We start from the raw sequence: 23,840 nt of genomic DNA, 5'->3' as shown, positions 1-23,840 counted from the left end.
AAGTGTATATCTACAAGAGTTGTTGAAAAATCCTTTCAATCCAACTACTAATGGAAGCTATAAATAATCAAGATTAACCACAAATTGTAGTAAACCATACCAATTTAGCATGTGGGTAGGGAAGATAAAAGGATTCTCCATGATTTCCAATCCTTCTCTACCAATTTCAAAGTATTGTTCTTCTACACGAATTGTCTCTATTTGGCAATCAATCTTTTGCTCATCTCCATATGCTCAATTTAATAGATGTTGTACAAATAGGTTGATCATATACTCAATTGTATTTTCGATATTCATATATATCTAAAAATATTTTTATCGCACCTATAATAAATTTAAAATTTAAAATTTAAAATATTATTATGAATGAAATTCATTAAATAAATATATATAATTTTAAATTTGTGATTTCTCTTTATAATATATATATAACATTTTCAAGGTACTAAAATATCAAAAAAAAATATAGACACACGAAAACATTGAATCATCTCTCACTCTTAATTCTAGTAAGAATTCTAAACCAACTCTCATACTTCTATTTCTACACGCAACTCCTAGTAATTAGTGCCCAATGACTTTTTTTTTTTAATTGTGAAATAGATCCCTTTCATAGACAAGGAATATTTGTTTTCCTGAGACAAACTGCCCTGTTTTTGTAACCCACATAACACTCTCTGTCTGTCTCTCTGCCCAAAGCTCTTACCTTCCCCTATCATCAAGTACATGGATTGGATTTTATTTCAGGTTGCTTCATATCACAACTCTGTAATTAACTTTTGAAAATGCTTTACAGATTTGTATTCAAAGATAAACAGATCAAAGAATGATCCTAAACCAGCATTCTTGTTAACACCAAACAAAACCCATTTCAGATCCTTGTTTCTTCCACCAGCAGATCCAAAAACTTACATAATTTCGAACCAACAATCAATTTAAACAAGAACCCAGAAATTCAAAACACAAGAAATTGAAGTTACTTGAAATGGGTATATTAAAAGTTTAACAAAATATTTACAATATAAAACAAATTCAAAGAAGAGGATGAAACAAACGGTCCTGAAATTATCACCATAGAAGGTTCTGATTTCTTGGATCGGCAAAGCTCCAGCTATAGCTCTTCTTGAACTCCATGGTTTTCTAGTGATATAATTCCAATCGCCTGGCACATAAAGTGCAAAAATACTTTCTCTTGATCTTGTAACAAATGGGTAAAAAGCAGAAACTCCATTTTCTTTCAACATCCATGGCTTGAACTTTTCCTCCACAGTAGGGACATGATCCAGAAGCTTGCTGCCTACCCAATTCTGTCTCCTCATCATCACAAAAGAAAACCCAACACATTTTTATTCTCTCAACTTGCTTAATTGATGACTGTGAGATCAAGAAAAGGTGAAGAGAATTGCAATGGAGGTGGATGGCATTTATAGGCAAGGAAAACCAGGTTGGCCGCTGCTTTAATAGAAAATTATTTTCTTAACCCAAACCCAAAAGTAATCATATTTTTTTATTATTTTTTTCACCGTTTGTCTCCCTGCCAACTTTTAATATAGCATGTATGATTGGTGACAGAGTCTCAATTCACTTGTAATATATTTGTAAATAATAATATAAATAATTAAAAACAAAAGTTCATAAAAATTAGTTTAACAAAGTCCAATTGTTGGATGAATCAAAATTATTAATTATAAATTTTGTTTTTTTTTTTAAATTTTATGGATTTAAAAAAGAAATTTTTTTATATTTATATTAGATTCTTTTATAATATTAAATTGAAAAAAAAACGCTAAACTTTTTCCTTAATTTTCAATTTTATTCTAACATTTCAATTATAATTTTTGGTATTCTAACTTTAATATGGGTGTAATTTTATTCAATTTTTAAAATAAAATTTGAAATTGAATATAAAAGCTAAATTTTAACAGTAATTTATAATTATAATCAAAATTTTTAATTTTAGATAAAATTAATCTAAAATTTTAAAATTACGTGCAATTATAGGTAAATTCTAAAATTAATTTGAAAAAATTTAAATTTTGTCTGTTAAATTTATAATTATGATAATTAATTTATACTTTAATAATTAATCTGAATGATTATTTTAAAAATTATAATTATATCAATTAAAAGAATAAAATATAACTCATTTAAAATATATATAGGTGAATTTATATGGATTTAGATAATAAAATTTAAAATTTAAGACGTTATAATTATAAGTTTAGTGAATAAATTTTAATTTATCATAATTAATTTTAGATTTTGACTATGATTATTAAAGTTTGGGTTTATGATCTAAAATTAAATGATTTGGCTATAGTTAAGATATGAAAATTAAGATTAAAAATTAAGATAAAATTATAAATTAACAAAAAAGTTTAATATTTTTTGTCCGATTCTCATTTTATAATTTATATAAAATTTATATTTTTTGAATACAAATCACATTAAATATATAAATAATTATTTAAAAATATGAAAAGGAAAACTCAATCTAGTAGGCCAGTATATAAGCTCATCATTTTGCAAATTTTTTTTATTTTTTTTCCCTTTTATAGAATTAATTTTCCTATGCAATTAACTTTTTCATCTTTATTCATTTTACTTTCTTATTTTTTTTATACAATGATATCTATTAATTTTAGATTATTATTAATTAATTTTACCATATAAAAATAATCATTTATAATAAAAAAAAAACTCTACTAAAAAAATATTGAGATAACGAAATAATTCAATAATCACGCTAAAAAAATTTTATATATTATTTTCAAGAAATGTATATTATAAAATTAAATTATAATTTTTTATATCAATATGTTTTTATTATAGATGTATTATTGTTTATTTTATTAATTAAATGATTTTTTTAAAAAAATTAAAATTTAGCTGTTGCAAGTTTCCCAAACCTAAAATAAATAAATATGACTTTAATTGAGAAAAAATAAAAACGTTTTCTTAGATGTAAACCATAATAATAAAATAAAATAATGAAGACAGACTCAAGACAATAACCTAATAATTATAAAATAATTATTTAAAAATTAAGGGTGTTATATGTCATTTCAGCTATCATATGTGAAATAACCAATCTATCATATAATCTAATTTCATTTAGGTTATTCTATATAGAATAACTGAATTATTGTATAATTTTACGATGAGGTGGGGAATAGTTCTGATAGATTTTAAGGAAAAATTTCAAAGGTTGTTTCTAAATTTTAGAGATCGTAACAGAGTCATCGCTGAACTTAAAAATATAATATAAAACCCTTTGAACTTTGAAATTTCGCATAGTAAAATCCTTCTATCCCTCAATAGTCAGTTTACACAATGCAAAATAGTGGTAATATGGATAATTATCTCTGCTCTATGTAACAGTGGCAAAACCGACTATAATTTTTTTCATAGATTATCCATAAAAAGATTCTCAATCATATGAGATAATGAAATACTATATGTAGAGCAGCTGATTAGAGGGGCTTTACCTTCAAAAAACAACAACAGTTGTTCATGTTATCGCTACTCATAATTATCCGGGTTAGCGTATTATTTATAAACCGACTATTGGGAGTTGAAGGATTTTATTATGCAAAATTTTTAAATTTATGAAGTTTTATATTACATTTTTAAATTTAAAGACAACTCTGTTAGAACCCTTAAAATTCAAAGATAATTATTGAAATTTATTCTGGTTTTAACTTCTCTTTCTTCCAATGCATGTGGGGCATCATTAGTCAAAGGTAAATGATTTAATCTCCTTTTTCTTTGAGAGGGGCTTTATGTCAAGAATTTTTCTCACTTAAACAGGTCCATTATAGACTTAATACACACGATATAATAGAACTCATTTATTAATTACATGAGTCTCACATATTTGTGTTTTGATTTCTAATGAAACTCTGCACAGTCTTGAGATTTCCAAGAAACCCGGCCAGTTTTCTGCTGAAACTAGATTTTGAAAAAGCATTTGACAATATCATGGGATTAGCTCATTGAAGTTCATGGGGTTTGGGGAAAATTGGATTAATTGGATGAATCGGTGTATTAGATCAGTCAAGACTTTAGTTTTAATAAACGGGTCACCTACTAAGGACTTTTCCCTTGAGCATGGTTTGAGGCAACGCAGCCCACTCTCCTTTTTTATTTCTAATTGCTGCAGAATGGTTGAATATACTTTTATTTGTAGCATCTAGATTGAACTTATTTAAGGGATTATCTGTCAATGCCTGTTTGGAACAGCTCACCCATCTAGAATTCGCTGATGATTGCTTGATTTTTCTCTAATGATTCTGTCCAGGGATCGCTGAACACAAAGGATATTTAGCATGCGAAATTCTGATCTAAACTTGATTTATCGTGTATCAATTAATATACAATTACATAAAAATTATATGTAAAATAGATAAAATTCATATCTTGCGTCTATAATATACCAAATCTGGCTAGCTAAGCTTTTTTATTGGATGTTTTGAATTGGCGTCATAGGCTTAACGTAAATTTTTATAAGAGCAGTGCAGTAGGGATTAATAAGCCAAATGAAATGGTGCAGTGCCTCGTCTCTCTTTTAAATGGCAAAGTTGCAAATTGACCTATCAGGTATCTTGGGCTTCCTCTAGGTGCCATTTCCTACAAGTAAGAAAACATGGCAGCTACCTGTTATGGCGAATATTGGATGCACCCTGGAAAGGTAGATTTCTCTCTATGGCTGGCGGACTTGTTTTGATGAAATCATGCTTTGAAAGTCAGATTGAGAGGAGAGTATTTCTAACAAAAGAAAACTAGAAAATTAATGTTTGTTAGAGAACTGTCCAAAAATCCAAAATCAATGGATTTTTGAAAAAAACAAGTGGCAATGGAAATATATATAGAAAACTTCCTTCCTTGTCAGAATGGGATTCTTTCATTTATGCCAACTAAAGCCTCTGTTCTTTGCAAAGATTTTAATATTTATTAGATGTTTCATTAAAATAAGGTAGTGAAGACTAACAGTTTGAAATTATTATTGGGTGATGGATCTCGCATTTTATCTTGGAAAGATGTGTGGATTACTGATTCACCATTAAGGGAGAAGTTCCCAAGACTTTTTTTCTGTTTCAGTGGATAAAGATTGTTTGGTTTTGCTGATATAGGAACTTGGTCAAGTGACGTACGAGTATGGAATTTAAATTGCAGACGATCCTTGTTCAATAAAAGAATGATGAAAAATGAGTCTGGATTATGGATTTTCATATGATGAGCCTGTCTGAACCCACCCCCATGCATGCATGAATATTATTTAATTAATGCTCAAAACTTTAGAGGAAGTTATGGAATCTTGGTAGGAACATTATCACGAAATGGCCATAGGGCCATAAGGTGCAGTAACGGGTTATCATTCGCCTCTCTCTATGTAGAGAAATATGGAGGATTCATATTTTTCTGTGAGGGAGATAGTATTTATTTTTTAATATTTTTAATATATTTAATAATTAGTATATATATATATATATATATATAATGCTATGCATTATATGGATTTATTATTAATAATTTATTTTATTTTATTTTTTAAATATAAAAATAATTACATTGATAGAGATGTTTATATTTTTATTTTTTAAGATATTATTTTAATAATAAAAGCTTGAATATTATAAAATGAGTGACAATAATAATTAGATTATGATTAAGCATTTAAGGACTTTATTAGATTAAATTGTAAATTATATTATTTTTTTCATGTATAGTTAATGGTCAAGAGGTGCACATGTGTGTGTGTGTATATATATATATATATATATATATATATATATATATATATATATATATATATATATATATATATATACACATTATAAATATGTTGTGAAGTTTTATATACATATTTGTGTCTAGAATACTATCATTATTGATACAATGTGTCCGACTATTTAGACGGACGCCACACGTAAAGGTAGCAATACCTTATAAATTGTCTGACTACCTAGATTCATGCCACATGTCTTCAGAAAGGTTGTACTTCGTTATACTAGTCAGGCACTCAAGAGTATAGCGAATGTCACCAAAGTAAGAGTCCCCGTAAGCATCTAATCACCTAAACACTACAATATGCATACGCCCTAATATCATTCCTAAATGGACTTCTTGTCCTACCAATCACACGAGTACTTTATGCCAAGCTGACCACGACTTCTAAGTTTAGCCCCGGGCTAATTAGACCGCTTCTTTACAGTTTTTACCTTAAGTGATCAAAATGAACGATTTATAACCCCTATATATAAAGAATATATACTGTTATGAGACGATATGAGGACTCGTATGACTCATATTTTGAGTTGTCTACTTATTATTAATAGGTCGGTTTAATTACCTACCTATTCTATTATCTTATATCAAAAGACTACCTATTATTACCATTTCAAATATGCCACCATCATTATTATGTTCTGATATGATATACTGACAATCAATAGATGTCTAATTGAATAAAACAATCCCATTTAACATAGACATCTGCATATTTGTTTATATATATATATATATATTCGCAGGTAAAAAATTCGAACAACCTTTTACTCATTTACATTTACTGTGTTTACTGTTTTACCCAAACAAACTTGAGCATCTGAGCTTCAAATGGGAGCACCCCTCTCTAACCCTTGTTGTCTAGTAGAGCACCTCTTTCTAACCCTTGTTGTCTAGTAGGAAAAGTAGTAGGATTCCTCGTCAGCCTTGTCTAAACTTCCCAGAAGTAGGCGTAGCTTACTGATACTTCACCAAAGTACTCCAAAGCAGTCATATAATAAGTCATTAAATTATCCGTATTTCCTTTGCCTACATAATATAAACCCTGCCCACATGTCATTATCCAAATATCTACGATATCACTCTTTATCAATTATAATTAATATATTTAAATGCTTAAGATTAATTATTGTTTGTAAATTAAAGAAATCTGGTCATCTAACTTCGATATCATTCGCTTTATTTCTTGCAATTTTGCTCTGATTCTAAATAAAAGTGATAAAGTGGTCTTTTAAAATCCCATTTCATAGAGGTCCACCAAAAAACCCACGCAATATAATTTATAATATAAAAAAATATTATATATAAATTAAATATTTTATTTGAAATATTATATACTTTATAAGACATAAAAAAAATAAATAAATATAATACATTTTATGATGTAATAGTGAAAATAATATTATTAATTGTGATAATATTTCATTGGCTCTATAGGCAATATATCTATTATTTTCTTAAAAATCGATATATTTATTTTTCCTTTCACATATATAATACGTATATAATATTAATAAGATATTTTATTAAGTTATATATTTAATATTTTAAATATTAAAAATCAAAAAATAAATTTAATATTTAATGATATAATTAATATGATTAGATTTTTAAAATAATAATTAATTATAAATAAATAAACTACGAAAACAAAATCACAGACAATAAGTTGCATTATTAATTATTAACTTTAAAACTGTACTTATAGTTGATGTTGTCAAATGTTGATAAAATCTTATCTATGAAAATCAAATAAAAACTTTTTTAATATAGTTTTGCAACAAAGAGTACTACAATACAATACAAGACTTTATATTCAAACTATAAAAATTAAAATAAATAATTTTTATTTATTGATTATATAAACTTAATAATATTAATTTTAATAAAACAATTTTCATAATAGGTCATGTCCCACTCACTATAAAAAAAATATTAGCAACCAACCGAATCGATTGCTAATCAATTTAGCAATCGATTCAGTTGATTACAATGAGTCTGATTGCAAATAGCAACCAATAATTAAATCGATTGTTAGATTAATTAAACTTAAAAAAAAATTTAATAAAAATTAAACTATCGGTTATTAGTAGCAACTTGCTAATAGCAATCAAAATCGATTGTTAATAGCAATTGAAATATAATCAGTTACAAAAAAAAATAGTTTCTTTAGTTTTATAGTTTTACAACCATTTTGTAAATCAATTGCTATTTGTAACTGATTAATTTTTATAATGAGATGATTTCTTATGTGATGATCTTACGGGTGATTTAGTTTAACAAATATTTCCTTTTCTTAAAAAAATATAAAATATTAATTTTAAATTTTGTTAAAAAAAAAAAAAGGTGTAGTCAGTCGCATGTGCAAACCTTATCCTAGATCTTGCTTTTCCATGGTGGTAGAATTTAGATATAGGTGGTAGTCTGTGTGTGGTCCAATTTTGCAACATTATATATAATTCTTTAGAGTGGTCCAAACTCCAAACTCAAATGTTATTGATAGCTAATGCAATTTCCTTTGTTCGAATGGAAATGTCTTTGCCTTGGAAAATTTAAAGAAAAAATAAAAATGCATTCTACACTTGAAATAAAAAAAATCCAAATCCCATTGCATATGACTCTTATGATAAAATTTAATTCTATTTTATTAAAAAAATTTTGATTTAGATGAGTTTGTGTCACGACCCAAAATTCTGAACCGTGACCGGCGCATAATTTAAATATTCTTAAATCATGCAAGCCTTATCAAAGTATCTTGAATAAATATATTGTCACTTACTAATCCCAAAAATAGACAAAATCTAAATAAATAAAATACTGAATAAACATAATAAATATCCCATAGGTAAACTGCGAAATCTCTACAGATTTCAATAAAAACTTAAACTGTTCAATAAACAAAACTAATTATTAGTCCGAGAAAACATAAATTCGGGCATACCATGAGAACAAATCAAAGTTGTCCCTCTCCAGGAAATGGATTGAATATTTGGATCACTTGCGAATTCTGCGATGCAAACGGATATATGACGAAAACGTGGTTTGAGCTACATGTTCGATGAATGATAATTATAAAGACGGAATAGGGCAGTGCAGACGCTGATTAATTTCACAATAAATTTCTATTCAATAAAATCATGCTCACGTCAAAATCATTAATAAAATAATTTCATAAAATATATATATAAAATAAATTCATTCAATAAAAATTTTGTAAGATACACTGTGGTGATGATACCCACATCACCAAAGGCGGATCGTGGCGCTACCGATATTAGATAACTTCCTCCTCCTTCACAGATATCAATGCATATGATACTAATGCAAACCATAAACTGCAATGATGCATGACTCGACAATGCAACCTAATACCGTGATAGTCTACACGGCGGGGCCAGATAACAGAAACAGATACTGGGCACAGGTACCAATTCAAAATAGAAAATCAATTTGTAGAAATCAATCAAAATCAATAAAAAATATTTCAAATAACAAATAATAATTGATAGTACAATTCCAACAGTGTATTTCAATAGTTTCAGAAAGTTAATAAAATCAAATCAATTTCAAATCAATTCAATAACATATCAGTAAATTTTATAGTCAAATATCAATCAATATAAATACATTAAAGGCCTGTTCCCTGAATCCTAATGGGTCTAATGCAGAAATAGTTAACAAAATCAATTATTTAATCAAAATCGAAATAAAATTCAATAATAAAATAAAACTCTAGAAAATCACATATAAAATAATTGTTAAAATATTGATTTAAAATTTCATTTAATAACAAACTTAATGCTAAGAAATTTTAAAAGGGACTAAAACGGTGCCATGTACATAATTACCACTCACCTGGAACCTCTAAGACAATAGTTATTTTCAATGGAAAAGAGACAATTTCAACTGACTAATTGAATATTTGAATCTCCTACATACCCAAAATATAAAAGAAAAATATTAAATAATAATAAAATAAAATAACTTATATATATATATATATATATATATATATATATATATATATATATATATATAATAATCAATTATTGTTCAACAGCAATTATGATCAACCAATTCAATACTAATGATCAAAGAAAAATAAATAAATAAATTTCTAGGGTAGTTGTAACAAATCAATGAAAGAAAATAAAATCAAATTCACCCATTATTGAATAAAGAATGAGAATTTTTATTTTAAAAATATAATCAAAGGTGATGAATTAAGAAATAAAAATTTAAGAATTATCTGCGCACATCAGATTATTTTATATATATACGTATAACAATAAATAAAAGATTATGAAAATACCTATTGAGAGTATTTGGTAGGAAAAGGAGGTGACAAACAGGTTTTGAGAGCAAAGTTTAGCAGAAGAGACGATTAGGGTATATATATATATATATATATATATATATATATATATATATATATATATATATATATATATTTCAAGAGTTGTATTAGGTGTATAATGGGATAAGCGTTATTATTGAACTGGGTTGTTCAGATTGCAGATATATATTTAATTTCAAAAATAATATATATATCTAAAAGTAAATAAGCAGACAATCCAATAAAATATATATATATATATATTTTTTATAAATATATTAAATTATTGTTAGCTAATTAAAATAAAATAATAATAAATAATAAATGTATATGGGTTTTCACATACTTCCCCCCTTAAAAAAAAATTCGGTCCCCGAATTTGAATAGACAAAATTCTAGCCTGAAGAATCAAATGAGTGAGGATATTTGGCTCGCATTTCATATTCTGCCTCCCATGTGGCCTCACTACTTGAGTGATTATGCCATAAGACTTTGATCAAAGCCACTTCCTTAGACTGGAGTTTCCTAATTTATTGATCTAAAATCTTTACTGGTTGTTCCTCATATGACATATCATCCCTAATTTGCATGGTTTGAGATTGTAAAACATGAGATGGCTCTGTTACATACTTCCTAAGCATAGAAATATAGAAAACTGGATGTACATGTGCAAAACCAGGTGGAAGGGCTAAACGGTAAGCAACTGCTCCAATTCTCTCCAAAATTTCAAATGGACCAACAAAACGAGGGCTAAGCTTCCCTTTCTTCCCAAACCTCATGATTCCTTTCATAGGGGAAACTCTCAGAAATACATGATCACCAATCATAAATTCTACATCTTTACGCTTAGGGTCAAGATAACTTCTCATCGACTTTGAGCGGTCAAAAGTCGATCACGAATTAGTCGAACCTTCTCAAGTTAATTGTATCAACTCTGGTCTAGTAAGCCTTCTTTCTCCAACTTCATCCCAACAAACCGGTGACCTACACTTTCGACCATATAATGCCTCATATGGAGCCATCTCTATACTTGCCTGATAACTGTTATTATAAGCAAACTCCACTAAAGGCAAATGATGATCCCAACAACCACCAAAATCCATAACGCATGCACGAAGCATGTCCTTTAATGTCTGTATGGTCCTTTCTGACTATTCATCCGTCTGAGGGTGAAAAGCAGTACTAAAGTCTACTCATGATCCTAAAGCTTCTTGGAATTTCTTCCAAAATCGAGAAGTAAACTGAGTACCACGATCAGAGACAATGGAAATTGGAACTCCATGAAGACTAACAATCTTGTTTATATACAATTGTGCAAGTTTAGCAAAGTCATATGTAGTCTTCACAGGAAGGAAATGAGCAGATTTTGTCAATCTGTCCACTATCACCCAGATTGCATTGTAACCACCTCGTGTACTAGGTAAACCCACAACAAAGTCCATGGCAATATGCTCCCATTTCCACTCGGGAATAGGCAATGGCTGAAGTAACCCAGATGGTCTCTGATGTTCTGCCTTAACCTGCTGACAAGTCAAACATTTAGCAACAAAGTCTGCAATATCCCTCTTCATGCCACCCCACCAATAATGCTCCCTTAAATCACGGTACATTACTGTGTAAGCAGAATGGTGTGCCTCCTCCATGATTTCTCTTCTCAACTCATCAACATTGGGGACACAAAGTCTAGTGCCATAACGAAGAACACCATCATCATTCAACATGAATCCTTGAGCTTGGTCTTGATGAATATTATCTATAATCTCACACAGCTGAGAATCCCTCTTTTGAGCAGCCTTAATTCGATCAATCAAGATAGGCCTAACTCGAAAATGTGCTAAGAATGATCCAGCTATGATTTCAAACTCTACTCCCTGATCTAGCAACTCATGTAATTCACCAATCAAAGGCCTTATTTTGGTAGATATATGGGCTAAACTACCAGAAGACTTCCTGCTTAGAGCATCAGCCACTATATTAGCTTTTCCAGGGGTGATACTGTATGGTGCAATCATAATCCTTCAGCAATTCTACCCATCTTCTTTGCCTAAGATTAAGATCACGTTGGTCAAAGATGTATTTGAGACTTTTGTGGTCAGTGAAGATTTCGCAAGTCTTACCATACAGATAGTGCCTCCAGATTTTCAAAGCAAAAATTACTGCAGCCATTTCCAAATCATGAGTTGGATAATTCTGCTCGTGCCTTTTCAAATGACGAGAAGCATATGCAATAACCCGTCCATGTTGCATTAAAGCACATCCTAAACCAATCCTAGAAGCATCACAATATACTACATAACTCCCTGATCCAAATGGAAGGGTTAACACTGGTGCTGTAGTTAAACGAGTCTTAAGCTCCTGAAAACTTTTTTCACAAACCTCAGACCACTGAAATTTCACATTCTTCTGTGTCAACTTAGTTAAAGGTGCTGCAATACGAGAGAAGTCTTGAACAAACCGTCTATAATACCCTGCTAAACTCAAGAAACTACGAATCTCTGACACAGTTATGGGTCTAGGCCAATGAAGCACTGCCTCAACTTTCTTCTTATCAACGCACACCCCATCCTTCGATACTGTATGGCCTAGGAAAGCCACACTATCTAACCAGAACTCACATTTTGAGAACTTGGCATATAGCTTGTGTTCTCACAAGGTCTGAAGGACAATTCTCAAATGTTGTTCATGCTCCTCCTTACTCTTTGAGTACACTAGAACGTCATCGATGAACACTATAACAAATTGATCTAAGAAAGGCTTGAAAACTCTGTTCATGAGATCCATAAAAGCAAATGAGCATTGGTAAGACCAAAAGACATTACAAGAAATTCATAGTGTCCATACCTAGTCCTAAAGGCTGTCTTGAGTATGTCTTCTTTCTTGACCCTCAATTGATGATGCCCAGATCGAAGATCAATCTTGGAAAAATACTTTGCACCTTGAAGTTGGTCAAACAGGTCATCTATGCATGGAAGAGGATACTTATTACGCACAGTTACCTTATTCAATTGCCTATAATCAATGCACATTCTCAAAGACCCATCCTTCTTTCGTACAAATAACACAGGAGCACCCCATGGAGAAACACTAGGGCGAATAAACCCCTTATCTAGTAGGTCCTATAGTTGCTCCTTCAACTCCTTAAGTTCTGCGGGTGCCATACGATAAGGTGGCATAGATATGGGCTCAGTTCCAGGAACTAAGTCTATACCAAACTCTACCTCTCACTCCGGGGGTAAACCTGATAAATCTTCTGGAAACACATCAGGAAACTCCTTAACCACTGCAACATTCTCCAAACCTACACCTTCTACCTGAACATCTCTAACATAAGCTAGATACCCCTTACACCTCTTTCGCAATAATCGTCTAGCACTCACTACTGAGATAAAATTACTAGAGGCTATACTGCGATCTCCCTGAAATTGAAATTCTGCCTCCCTAGGAATTTTAAAGAGTACAACTTTATTATGACAATCCAATGAAACGTGATAAGTGGCTAACCAATCCATGCCTAAAATCTCATCAAACTCAAATATATCTAAAGAAATAAGATCTGTAGCTAATTTCCTATCTCCAATGTGAACTATACATCCCCTATACACCATATCAGTGTCTATTGCGTTCCTCATAGGTGTTGATACAGATAAAGGATACTCTAACAAAGTAGGTGGTGTACTAAATATCATGGAAAAGTATGGAGAAACAAAGGAATGGTTGTGCCCCAGTCTTAGCCATAGGCATCTGTTCAGATGTCTGATTAATAGTTTGAGGTGGTACCTCCCCTGTTGGATCAAGGTTTGCACCATTAAGACCCTTGGCCCTAGCTCTCCTCTTACGTTTAACAGACTCAGGCACCTATTCATTTTAATAAACAAGTATTAAATCTGAAAATGTGAGCCAAATTAAGACAGGCAAAAAAGTACGAAGGACGCAGATATCTGAAGCAATGATAAACTGAAAAGACGTTAAGGATCCTATACTCCGCAAGTTTACTAGACCTCAACCGAGCTCTGATATCAACTTTGTCACGACCCAAAATTAATCAGGACGGCGATAATTTAAGTATTCTTAAATCATGCAAGCCTTATCGAGTATCTTGAATGAATATATTGTCACTTACTAATCCCAAAAATAGACAAAATCCAAATAAACAAAATCTTTGCTCAATAAACATAATAAATATCCCATAGGTAAATCATGAGTCTCTGATTTCAATAAAAACTTAAATTGTTCAATAAACTAAACTAATTATTAGCCTGAGAAAACATGAATTCGGGCATACCATGAGAACAAATCAAAGTTGTCCTCTCCATAAAATGGATGAATATTTGGATCACCGCAGAATTCTACCGATCAAACAGATAATGCATGAGAAAACGTGGTTTGAGCTACATGCTCGATGAATGATAATTATAGCACACAACGGAATAGAACAGACGCTTGATTAATTTCACTATAAATTTCTATTCAATAAAATCATGCTCATGCTGTCAAAATCATTAATAAAATAATTTTATAATATATATATATATATATATATATATATATATATATATAATAAATTCATTCAATAAAAATTTTATGGTACAGTGCACCAGGGTGATGATACCCCACATCACCAAAGGCCAGATGGTAAGCGCGCTACCAGATATTAGATACCTTCCTCCTCCTTCACAGATATCAATGCATATGATACTAATGCAAACCATAAACTGCAATGATGCATGACTCGACAATGCAACCTAATACCGTGATAGTCCACACGGCGGGGTCAGATAACAGAAACAGATACTGAGCATAGGTACCAATTCAAAATAGAAAATCAATTTGTAGAAATCAATCAAAATCAATAAAAAAATATTTTAAATAGCAAATAATAACTGATAGTGCAATTCCAACAGTGTATTTCAATAGTTTCAGAAAGTCAATAAAATCAAATCAATCTCAAATCAATTCAGTAACACATCGGTAAATTTTATAGTCAAATATCAATCAATATAAATACATTAAAGGCCTGTTCCCGGAATCCTAATGGGTCTAATGCAGAGATAGTTAACAAAATCAATTATTTAATCAAAATCGAAATAAAATTCAATAATAAAATAAAACTCTAGAAAATCACATATAAAATAATTGTTAAAATATTGATTTAAAATTTCATTTAATAACAAACTTAATGCTAAGAAATTTTAAAAGGGACTAAAACGGTGCCATGTACTATAATTACCACTCACCTGGAACCTCCAAGACAATAGTTATTTTCAATGGAAGAGAGACAATTTCAACTGACTGATTGAATATTTGAATCTCCTACATACCCAAAATATAAAAGAAAAATATTAAATAATAATAAAATAAAATAACTTATATATATATATATATATATATATATATATATATATATATTTGCGGAATTACATGAGGTGCGGATTTGGATGAACAGTTATATATATATATATATATATATATATATATATATAAAAACGAGAACTGACGCATGGTCATGGGAGTCGTGGGACTAACCCATGATAAATTGATAATAACTTGAAAACCAGAACTCCAAATGAAGTGATTCAAATTGTAAAATGAAACTAAGACATAGAGGGACAAATTTTATGAAGAGCACCTCACTAGATTATGATTAAAACTAGGTCGAAATCAAGTTCAAAAGTCAAGTAGTAAAACTGTCCAGAACTCAAATCTTATGAAACCTCATAAGTAACTTAAGTATGTATCATATAATTGTTAGATTAGTTATTGGAAATATTTAGGATGAGTATTGAGACACTTTAATTATGTATTTCAGTTGGAAAGGAGCCTTCCAAGAAAGGAGAAAAATTGGCTTAAGTCAAGTCAAATAAAGAAGTTTATGCACAACAAATTTTAATTCTTTGTTTTTTTCCAGTTGGAAATTCATTGAATAAGTGTTGTGAATGATTTTTTATTGTTCTAGCCTTGAGAACTTTATTTGAGAAATAGTGTGTTGCCTACTTCATAAGTGAAAATTTTGAATGAAATATGATTAGTGATTTGAAATGGAATTATTTGAATTATATTGTTTTGAATTGGTTTTTGAAACCACACTTGGCATGACAATTTTATTGTGTTCCTCCTCCATCCATGGAGTTGAGTTTGACTGTGTTTCCTCCCTCTCTGAATTTCTAGTGGAGGTTGAGTTCGGATGAGTACTCATATAGCTAGCTAGCCACCTCCCTCATTAATTTCGATTAGTAAGGTTATATATTGCTTTGTCGTGGTGTACAACACGGCATTGATTGTGAAATTTTGTGTTATAACCTAAGTTGTGTTAATTATTGGCAACACTATTGTTTACAATTTATTTTGATAAATTGTTATTAAAAACCTTAGTATCAGCTTTGTGAATTGTGGATTGTGAAAATTTTTAAATTTCTGCTTACCAATTGATGATTATGTTTATAAGTGCTTTATAAATTAATTTAAACTCATAAGCAGTTAATATATTTAGTAATAAAAACTTAAAAGTACATTCATTATTAAAATAGCTAAAAGAGATATTAAATAAGATTTATGATAAAATTTAAAAAATTAATGAGGATAATGTAATATTTTGTTCAACTAATTTATAAGCATATAATTTATAAGCATCAAAATAAAAAGTTGGGTCATACAGCTTACTTTTTTAGCGTATAAGCTCGACTTATAAACTCAAAAATTGTTATAAACAAATAAGTCAGCCTATTTTTGAAACTTTTAAGCTGATTTGATCAGTTTATAAATTAAAAGAAACACTCTCTTAGTCTAGTAGCTAGATATATTACTTACCTGACAAATGTCCAACTATAATATATATACACACACACTCTATACAAGTTTAATTCTATATTTGTTATTTATGTTATATATCATTTAATTTTCATTATAAATTTATGATCAAATGGCAGGTTGAAATTGGCCTTTGACCAGGTCTATCTTTATACAAAAACTCACTTGACACCTTACTTTTAATTGCTTTATATTTAACACTTGAATTTTATAAAAGTGTAATTATTTATCTCTGACCTTTACACAAAAAGTCACTTGTCACTTTCACTTTTAATTACATTCTATTTTACAAATAAATTTTATAAAAATGTAACTATTCAACCTTTGCTATTGGTAACTTGCATGCGCTTTGATGTAGTCATTAGTACTAACTTATATTAATGTCCTTTGACAATGTTGATGATAGTAAGGAAACGCTCATACAACATCAACTATGGCACTAATGATATTTTTCCTTCTAAGTGATGTGGGATAAGATAAGATTTTTGAGTGGTCATACTACCTATTTTTGGTGACCAACGCAATATATATATATGACTATTGACTTGAATTCAATTAATATGGATGATTCAAACTTGACCTACTTTTAATCCGTACGTCATATTAGAATTTGGTAGGGATGAGTGAAAGAAACCAATGAATATAAGAATTTAGCCAAATTAATCAAATTAAATAAAAAAAAATCAACAAATCGATCAAAACTAGTTATAATTTTTAATTATTATTAATTTATAATTAAAATATTTAGTATTCTATAAATTAATTGAAAAAATAAAATTTAAATAAGATATTATAATAAAATTTATTTATTAGAAAAATTTGTATTTGATGTTGGTTTCAATGGTGAATTTTTGTAATGATTTTTTCTTATGAGTCAAGCATGGATTATTTATTTCAACGTTCTAGCATCTGATATTCGAATATTGACTAGATTCTTTACCTCATACCCTGAAAATGCAGGGATTCCATACGTCTTTGAATTGATAAATAATTTCACTTTTTCTGTTTTTTGAAATCAACCAAGAATAATTTAGTAATATTAAAATTATTTTTAAATTTATAAAATCTTAAATTTAAATAATATTTAATGAAAAAAATATTATTACCACAGTAAAGATAAATTTAAATAGTTCTTTTTATTGAGAATGACAATATATAAAGTACTCATAAAAATATTTTATTTAAATTAAAATATTATTTTTAATATTTAAATTCATCACAAATTCATTTAAAATTTATTTTAAAGGACCTTAACTTGAGAGTATGGCATGGGTTATTTCTAACTTCCTAATATTTGATATTCAAATATTGACTAGAGGAATTTTCTTTACGCCTTACAAAAATGCAACGACACCATGCTTGAATTGAATTGATAACTATCTTTTAATTAATTTAACTTTTTGTGTTTTTTGAAATCAACAAAGAATAATTTAATAATATTAAAATTTTTTTAAATTATAAAATCTCAAACATAAATATTATATTAGTATTAAATGAAAAGAAAAAATATTAGATAGAGATAGATTTAATGGGTGTTTAGTTTAAATGGGTGTTTAGTTTACCTTCTATATGTAGCTAATAGCCGATATGTAACACCCCTATATTAAGTGGTCAATACATTCTACTGTTTCGATAACTAGTGTCTGTCTGGACACTCAGAATATTTAGAACCATATCTAAGCCATTTAGAAAAGCTATAAATAAAAATTAATAGAAATCACGTGAAGGTGAAATTAAAATAAGAAAAATAAAGTCTAATCAGTTAAATGAGCTGAGGTCCCGGCGATGGGTAACCGATATGGGAAATGACTACGAACTCAGTTGCTACTCTAAATTTGTGTGGGACCCTATGACAACCCAGGCCAAGGGATAATTGCGAAACTAATGGGAATGTGAAAACCATAAAAAAAAAAGTTCAAATAATTGAATTAGCATTCAATGAATTCTCAGGCACTATTAGAAAATGGATTTTAACCGATGATGGGCATTTTGGTCAATTCACCCTTAGAAGTGACTATTGACCTAAATGTCTATTAAAATATAGAAAATTAAAATATTGAAAAATAATTAAAAATGAAGAGATGTGTAGTAGAAAGAAAATGAAAGAAAAGAAATGCAAATTTAAATGGAAATTATGACATCATCATGAGGTAAGTATGACACAATTAAAATTATAAATTAAATTAATTTATTTTTGGATAAGTATAAATGAGATAATATTCAAATTAAAAATAAAAAAATTTCTCATCTTCTTCCATTCCCTAGCCGACTCCACTCTCTCTCATCCCCTCTCTTTCTTTTTCTTCCATTGATGAGCATTTTAAGCTCAAAAATCACCAAAATTATCCAATATTTTACATAGCTACTTGAAAGAAAATTTTAATTTGGGCCTTGGCAAGAAGATTGAAAGCCAAGAGGAGAAGAAAAGATTGAAGAAATTGAAGATACAAGAGTGCCATTTAAGCTAAGCTAGCTTTCAAACTTAGCTCTGGATGAATTACTTGAAAATAGGTTTAATTGAGTAGAAACAATTTGAAAAATTGAAGAATCATAGTTGTTATAAGGGGTATGAATTTCGGTTGGACTTGGGGAATGTTAGGAGTGATGTGTTTTGATGGAAATTGGTGATGAATCTTACACATGTAATGTTGTATGCATGATTGGAAGATGAAATTGCATGAAAATTTATGGATTAGTAAGATGGGAAAATTAGAGTTTATGAAAATTAGGGTTTTGAGAATTGTTGAACAATTGATGTTATAATGCTTAATTATGGTTATTTAGTATGCCTTGAATTGAGAATTGATGAGAATTGATGAATAAAAATGAGAAAATTAATGGTTGTTGAAATGTTGAATTTTGGACATTTGAGTCCAATGGGTTTGAATGACCATAATTAGAACTACACAACTCCAATTGGTGTAAGGATAATTGGAGATGAGACTAAAGCCATATTTTTCAAGAAGAAACCTTGCCCAAAAACTAATCATAAGTTGGTCTAAAATTTGTTTGAATCCGGAATTGGTGTTCTGAAACTGGGCAGAATGACTAAATGAACAGTGTTTGGTCAATTAGGCTTAACTCATTTTAGAAAACTCCAAATGACCTGATTCTTGAACCATTGGAAAGAGTAGACATAGGAGCACATTTTTCATGAAGATTATGAGCCCGAATTCTGACCCTAATCTAACCAATTTGCTAGAACAAATTAGGTCAACAATTCTGACTAGAACCAAAATTGACCTGAAATCCTGGACAAATGGACATCAGGCCAGTTTTGGAAAAAATGTCATAACTTGATCCACAAAACTGAAAATGCAGTGAAACTAAAGCTAAAATTTTTATAAGACCTACAACTATAATTTTGGTGTTTTGACCAAAATTCAGAACCTAATAGAACTTAGACAATTTGCTAGGACAAGTTAGCAATACAAATCCTGAAATTGAACTAAATAGCCATTGACCTCAGAACAGTATTTAAATCATATCTCCCACTAGAAAACTCCAAATGGGATGAGACAAAATGATCTAAAAACCTAAGACTTAGGGCTACAATTTTGATTCAGAAATCTTACCCAAATTTTGAGGATAAAGGCCTCAAATATGAGATGGAAAATACTGACCTGAACCTGAAATTCTGATGCACAGGGTTTATGAGTCCAGGTCAGTTAAATTGCCATAACTCACCATACATAACTTGAAAAATTATGATTTTGAACCTGTGTGACTAAGACACATAGGGGAACAACTCATATGAAGAACATTAGGCCAAAATAAGATTGTAGCTAGTTCAATTGACTGGGCAAAGCGAGGTTCCAGAATCTGCCTGGTTCTAAAACTAAATAGGGTCATTGGACTAACCCATGATAAATTGATAATAACTTGAAAACCAGAACTCCAAATGAAGTAATTCAAATTGTAAAATGAAACTAAGACATAGAGGGACAAATTTTATGAAGAACACCTCACTATATTATGATTAAAACTAGGTCGAAATCAAGTTCAAAAGTCAAGCAGTAAAATAGTCCAGAACTCAAACCTTGTGAAACCTCATAAGTAACTTAAGTATGTATCATACAATTGTTGGATTAGTTATTGGAAATATTTTGGATGAGTATTGAGACAATTTAATTATGTGTTTCAGTTGGAAATGAGCCTTCTAAGAAAGGAGAAAACTTGGATTAATGATGTGGCCCAACCGCAAGTGCACGGGTCGTACAAGTAGTATAGAAAAAGATATCGTTCCCACGAGGAGTTATGTTAATGATTGAATTTTTGATATAAAAAGTTGCCTAATTTAAACTCTTTTTGAAATTAAAGCAATAAATTGATGGGTATTGAGGTATGAATTCTAAATGTGTAAAATTAATGATCTATTCGACAATGTAATGATTTAAACTAAAATTGCATCAAATTAAAATAAGCAAGTTGAAATATGGCAAAATTTAAAATGGCAAGCAATTAAATTCAATTAGAAATTAACAATGATAAAAAGGCGATTCCGGAGTTCGGGATTTCATATTCGAGCTATTTTGGGATTTTTAAATTGGTTATCCAATCTTATGGAACTTATGGGTTTTAAGGAGATTAATTCTTAAATCCTTTGAATACCCTTTCGAGTAAGACGAAGAGTGCCTTAATCAATCTAATCCTACTTTCGTGGAGTTAGAGTTAATTAAGACCCATTAGGTTCTTTAATTAATCTATGAATCCTCTTAATCCTTAGTCTATTTCTAGATCTAAGTTAATTAAGTCCAATTTCTTGATTATCTATCACAAGGCCTTCTCCTTTCGGTGCCTTAACCATGGATTAAGAACATTACATAATGGGATCCTACACTAAGCATGTCATTAAGCACACAAGAAATGAATAAAACTCATTAAGACCACAAAATATGGATTACCCAATCAAAATCCACAAAATATCTCAAATATTACAACCCTTACTCCAGAATCAAAATAAAACTACTCACTATCCATAATGTTTACAAGAAATTATGAGTTTATAAGGAAATAAAGCTTTAATCTAAGCTAAGAAACAAGAAACTAAACACTAGAAATGTAGGGAAAATGTAAGAAAGGAAAGAAATCTGCAAATCTTGGTTGAAAATGGTGTGGAAGGTGAAAATGACTCTTCAGCTGCTGCCTCTCCTTTTTCTTTCCTTTTCTGCTCCTTGTCTCTACTTCTAAAATGGGAAATGGGACTATTTATAGCATTTTCTGACATGGAGCCCTAAAATGGTGTGTTTGAGGAGGGATTTTCTGAGGGAATCTTACGCGACTCATTAATGAACTCTTTATGGGATGCATAAGTGGATGCATAAGTCATGCGATCCTTATGCGCTGATTCAGATTTACGGTTCACTTATGCGAAACTGCATGACTTGGTGCATAGGTTATGCACAATTCCGTGAAAGTGCATAGGTTATGCACAGGGAGGCGTGAATGTGCATAAGCTATGCAGTCTCCTTATGCACATTTCGGCAGGTATTGGAACAGTGATTTTTTTCCTTATGCAGATCTGCATAGCTTATGCGGCAAGTTATGCACAATTTGGTCAATGCATATTTCAGCTTGAAAACTTGTTTTTGACATCTTTGGCTGTAGAAGTCACTCCTCAATGGCAAAAATTCTCTTCAGTCCTTCAAAAACACCATTTTTCCTACAAAACAAAGTAAAAATTACAAATTAATGTAAAATTGACAACTATGAAAAACTAACTAAATAACTAATGAAATTGGCTAAAAATGACTAATAATAAAATAAAATGGCTATGAAATTAGACCTAAATGACTATGCAAAATGTATGCATCAAATACCCCTAAACTCAAGCTTTTGCTTGTCCTCAAGCAAACTTAAAATTGCAATGCAAATTTTTTTAGGGGTGCCTTATCCAAAGAGCTATGAAAATCAACTATTAAAGTAGCTTAACACACCTTTAGCCACACCAACAATCCATATACCCATCCTTCAAAATGCAAAGAATCTAATGCTTATCCAAGCTTTCACCGCTTAGCCATTAAGTCAATTATCATTCAAAATCCCCAAACCAACCAATCAAAAGAGAAAGTTATGCTCAAAAGGAATTCTAGGACAATCAATAAGCAAAGTGTCTCTATATAGAATGATGGAATTAAATGAATGAATAGATAATTTCTCCAATCCCATAGGCAAATTTCCTACTCCTATCTCCACTAATGTAGCAAGTACTATCAAGAAATCAAAGGTCTTTTTAGGGATGCAATGGGGCCATGGGGTTTAAAATGAGGCTAAGAAGAAATATGGGTAAAAAGGATTCAAAGCATGAGAATATTTTCAATTTTTGACAACATAAGGTACATTTCTTATTTTATTATATATGTTTCTCTTCTTTATATATATGGGGGAGAGAAATACACAATGAGGATTGTCGAGTGCTAGCATAGTTTACAAAACACATAAAAATGGAGGGACATTTGATTCTTTAAACTTGTATTTTGTATTTTCTTTTGATGATTGTCCCTAAAATTTGCCACCCTCAAACTCATTTCTTTTAATACTTTGGGTGGATTTCTTTCATTTCGAATGACAATGGTGAAAAGCACATATACTAGCACTTTTACAAGGTGACAAGCATTTCTTCTCCCTTTTATTGCATTTTTTTTCTTTTCTCTTTTATTTTATTTTATTTTATTTTTTTTGAATATGTACCTAATGTTATAAATAATTATTCTCATGAAAAGGGTTGGAGTGTTTGGTTCATTGGCTAGGTAGTAATAAGGGTTTCAAGAAAAATTAGGGACAAAAAGGCTCAAAGGGGTTTGCAAGGGTCAATTTTAATTAGGAAAAGGGCCAAAGGTTTAAAATGAAGAGATTTAAATCAAAGAATGCCTAATCATCTCTCTTTTCAAGTACAAGCTGGTATTTCACCTTG

At 29.8% G+C, this 23,840-nt stretch overlaps 1 protein-coding gene across 1 annotated transcript; it reads right to left on the bottom strand.

The window, feature by feature from the left end:
- Positions 1–827: 827 nt before the first annotated feature.
- On the bottom strand, positions 828–1,436 carry LOC110642308 (uncharacterized). Its single transcript, XM_021794301.2, has one exon. The coding sequence runs from the start codon at positions 1,342–1,344 to the stop codon at positions 1,141–1,143; it is 204 nt and encodes a 67-aa protein (XP_021649993.1). The 5' UTR covers positions 1,345–1,436; the 3' UTR covers positions 828–1,140.
- Between the last annotated feature and the right edge of the window lie 22,404 nt (positions 1,437–23,840).

This window comes from Hevea brasiliensis, unplaced genomic scaffold (assembly GCF_030052815.1).
Source record: "Hevea brasiliensis isolate MT/VB/25A 57/8 unplaced genomic scaffold, ASM3005281v1 Scaf601, whole genome shotgun sequence".
NCBI classification, from domain to species: Eukaryota; Viridiplantae; Streptophyta; class Magnoliopsida; order Malpighiales; family Euphorbiaceae; genus Hevea; species Hevea brasiliensis.
This window is presented reverse-complemented; position numbering and strand designations above follow the sequence as displayed.

Bases quoted from the DNA above. Each gene is read 5' to 3' on its own strand.
- LOC110642308 (XM_021794301.2), bottom strand. From the start codon at position 1,344: ATGTGTTGGGTTTTCTTTTGTGATGATGAGGAGACAGAATTGGGTAGG.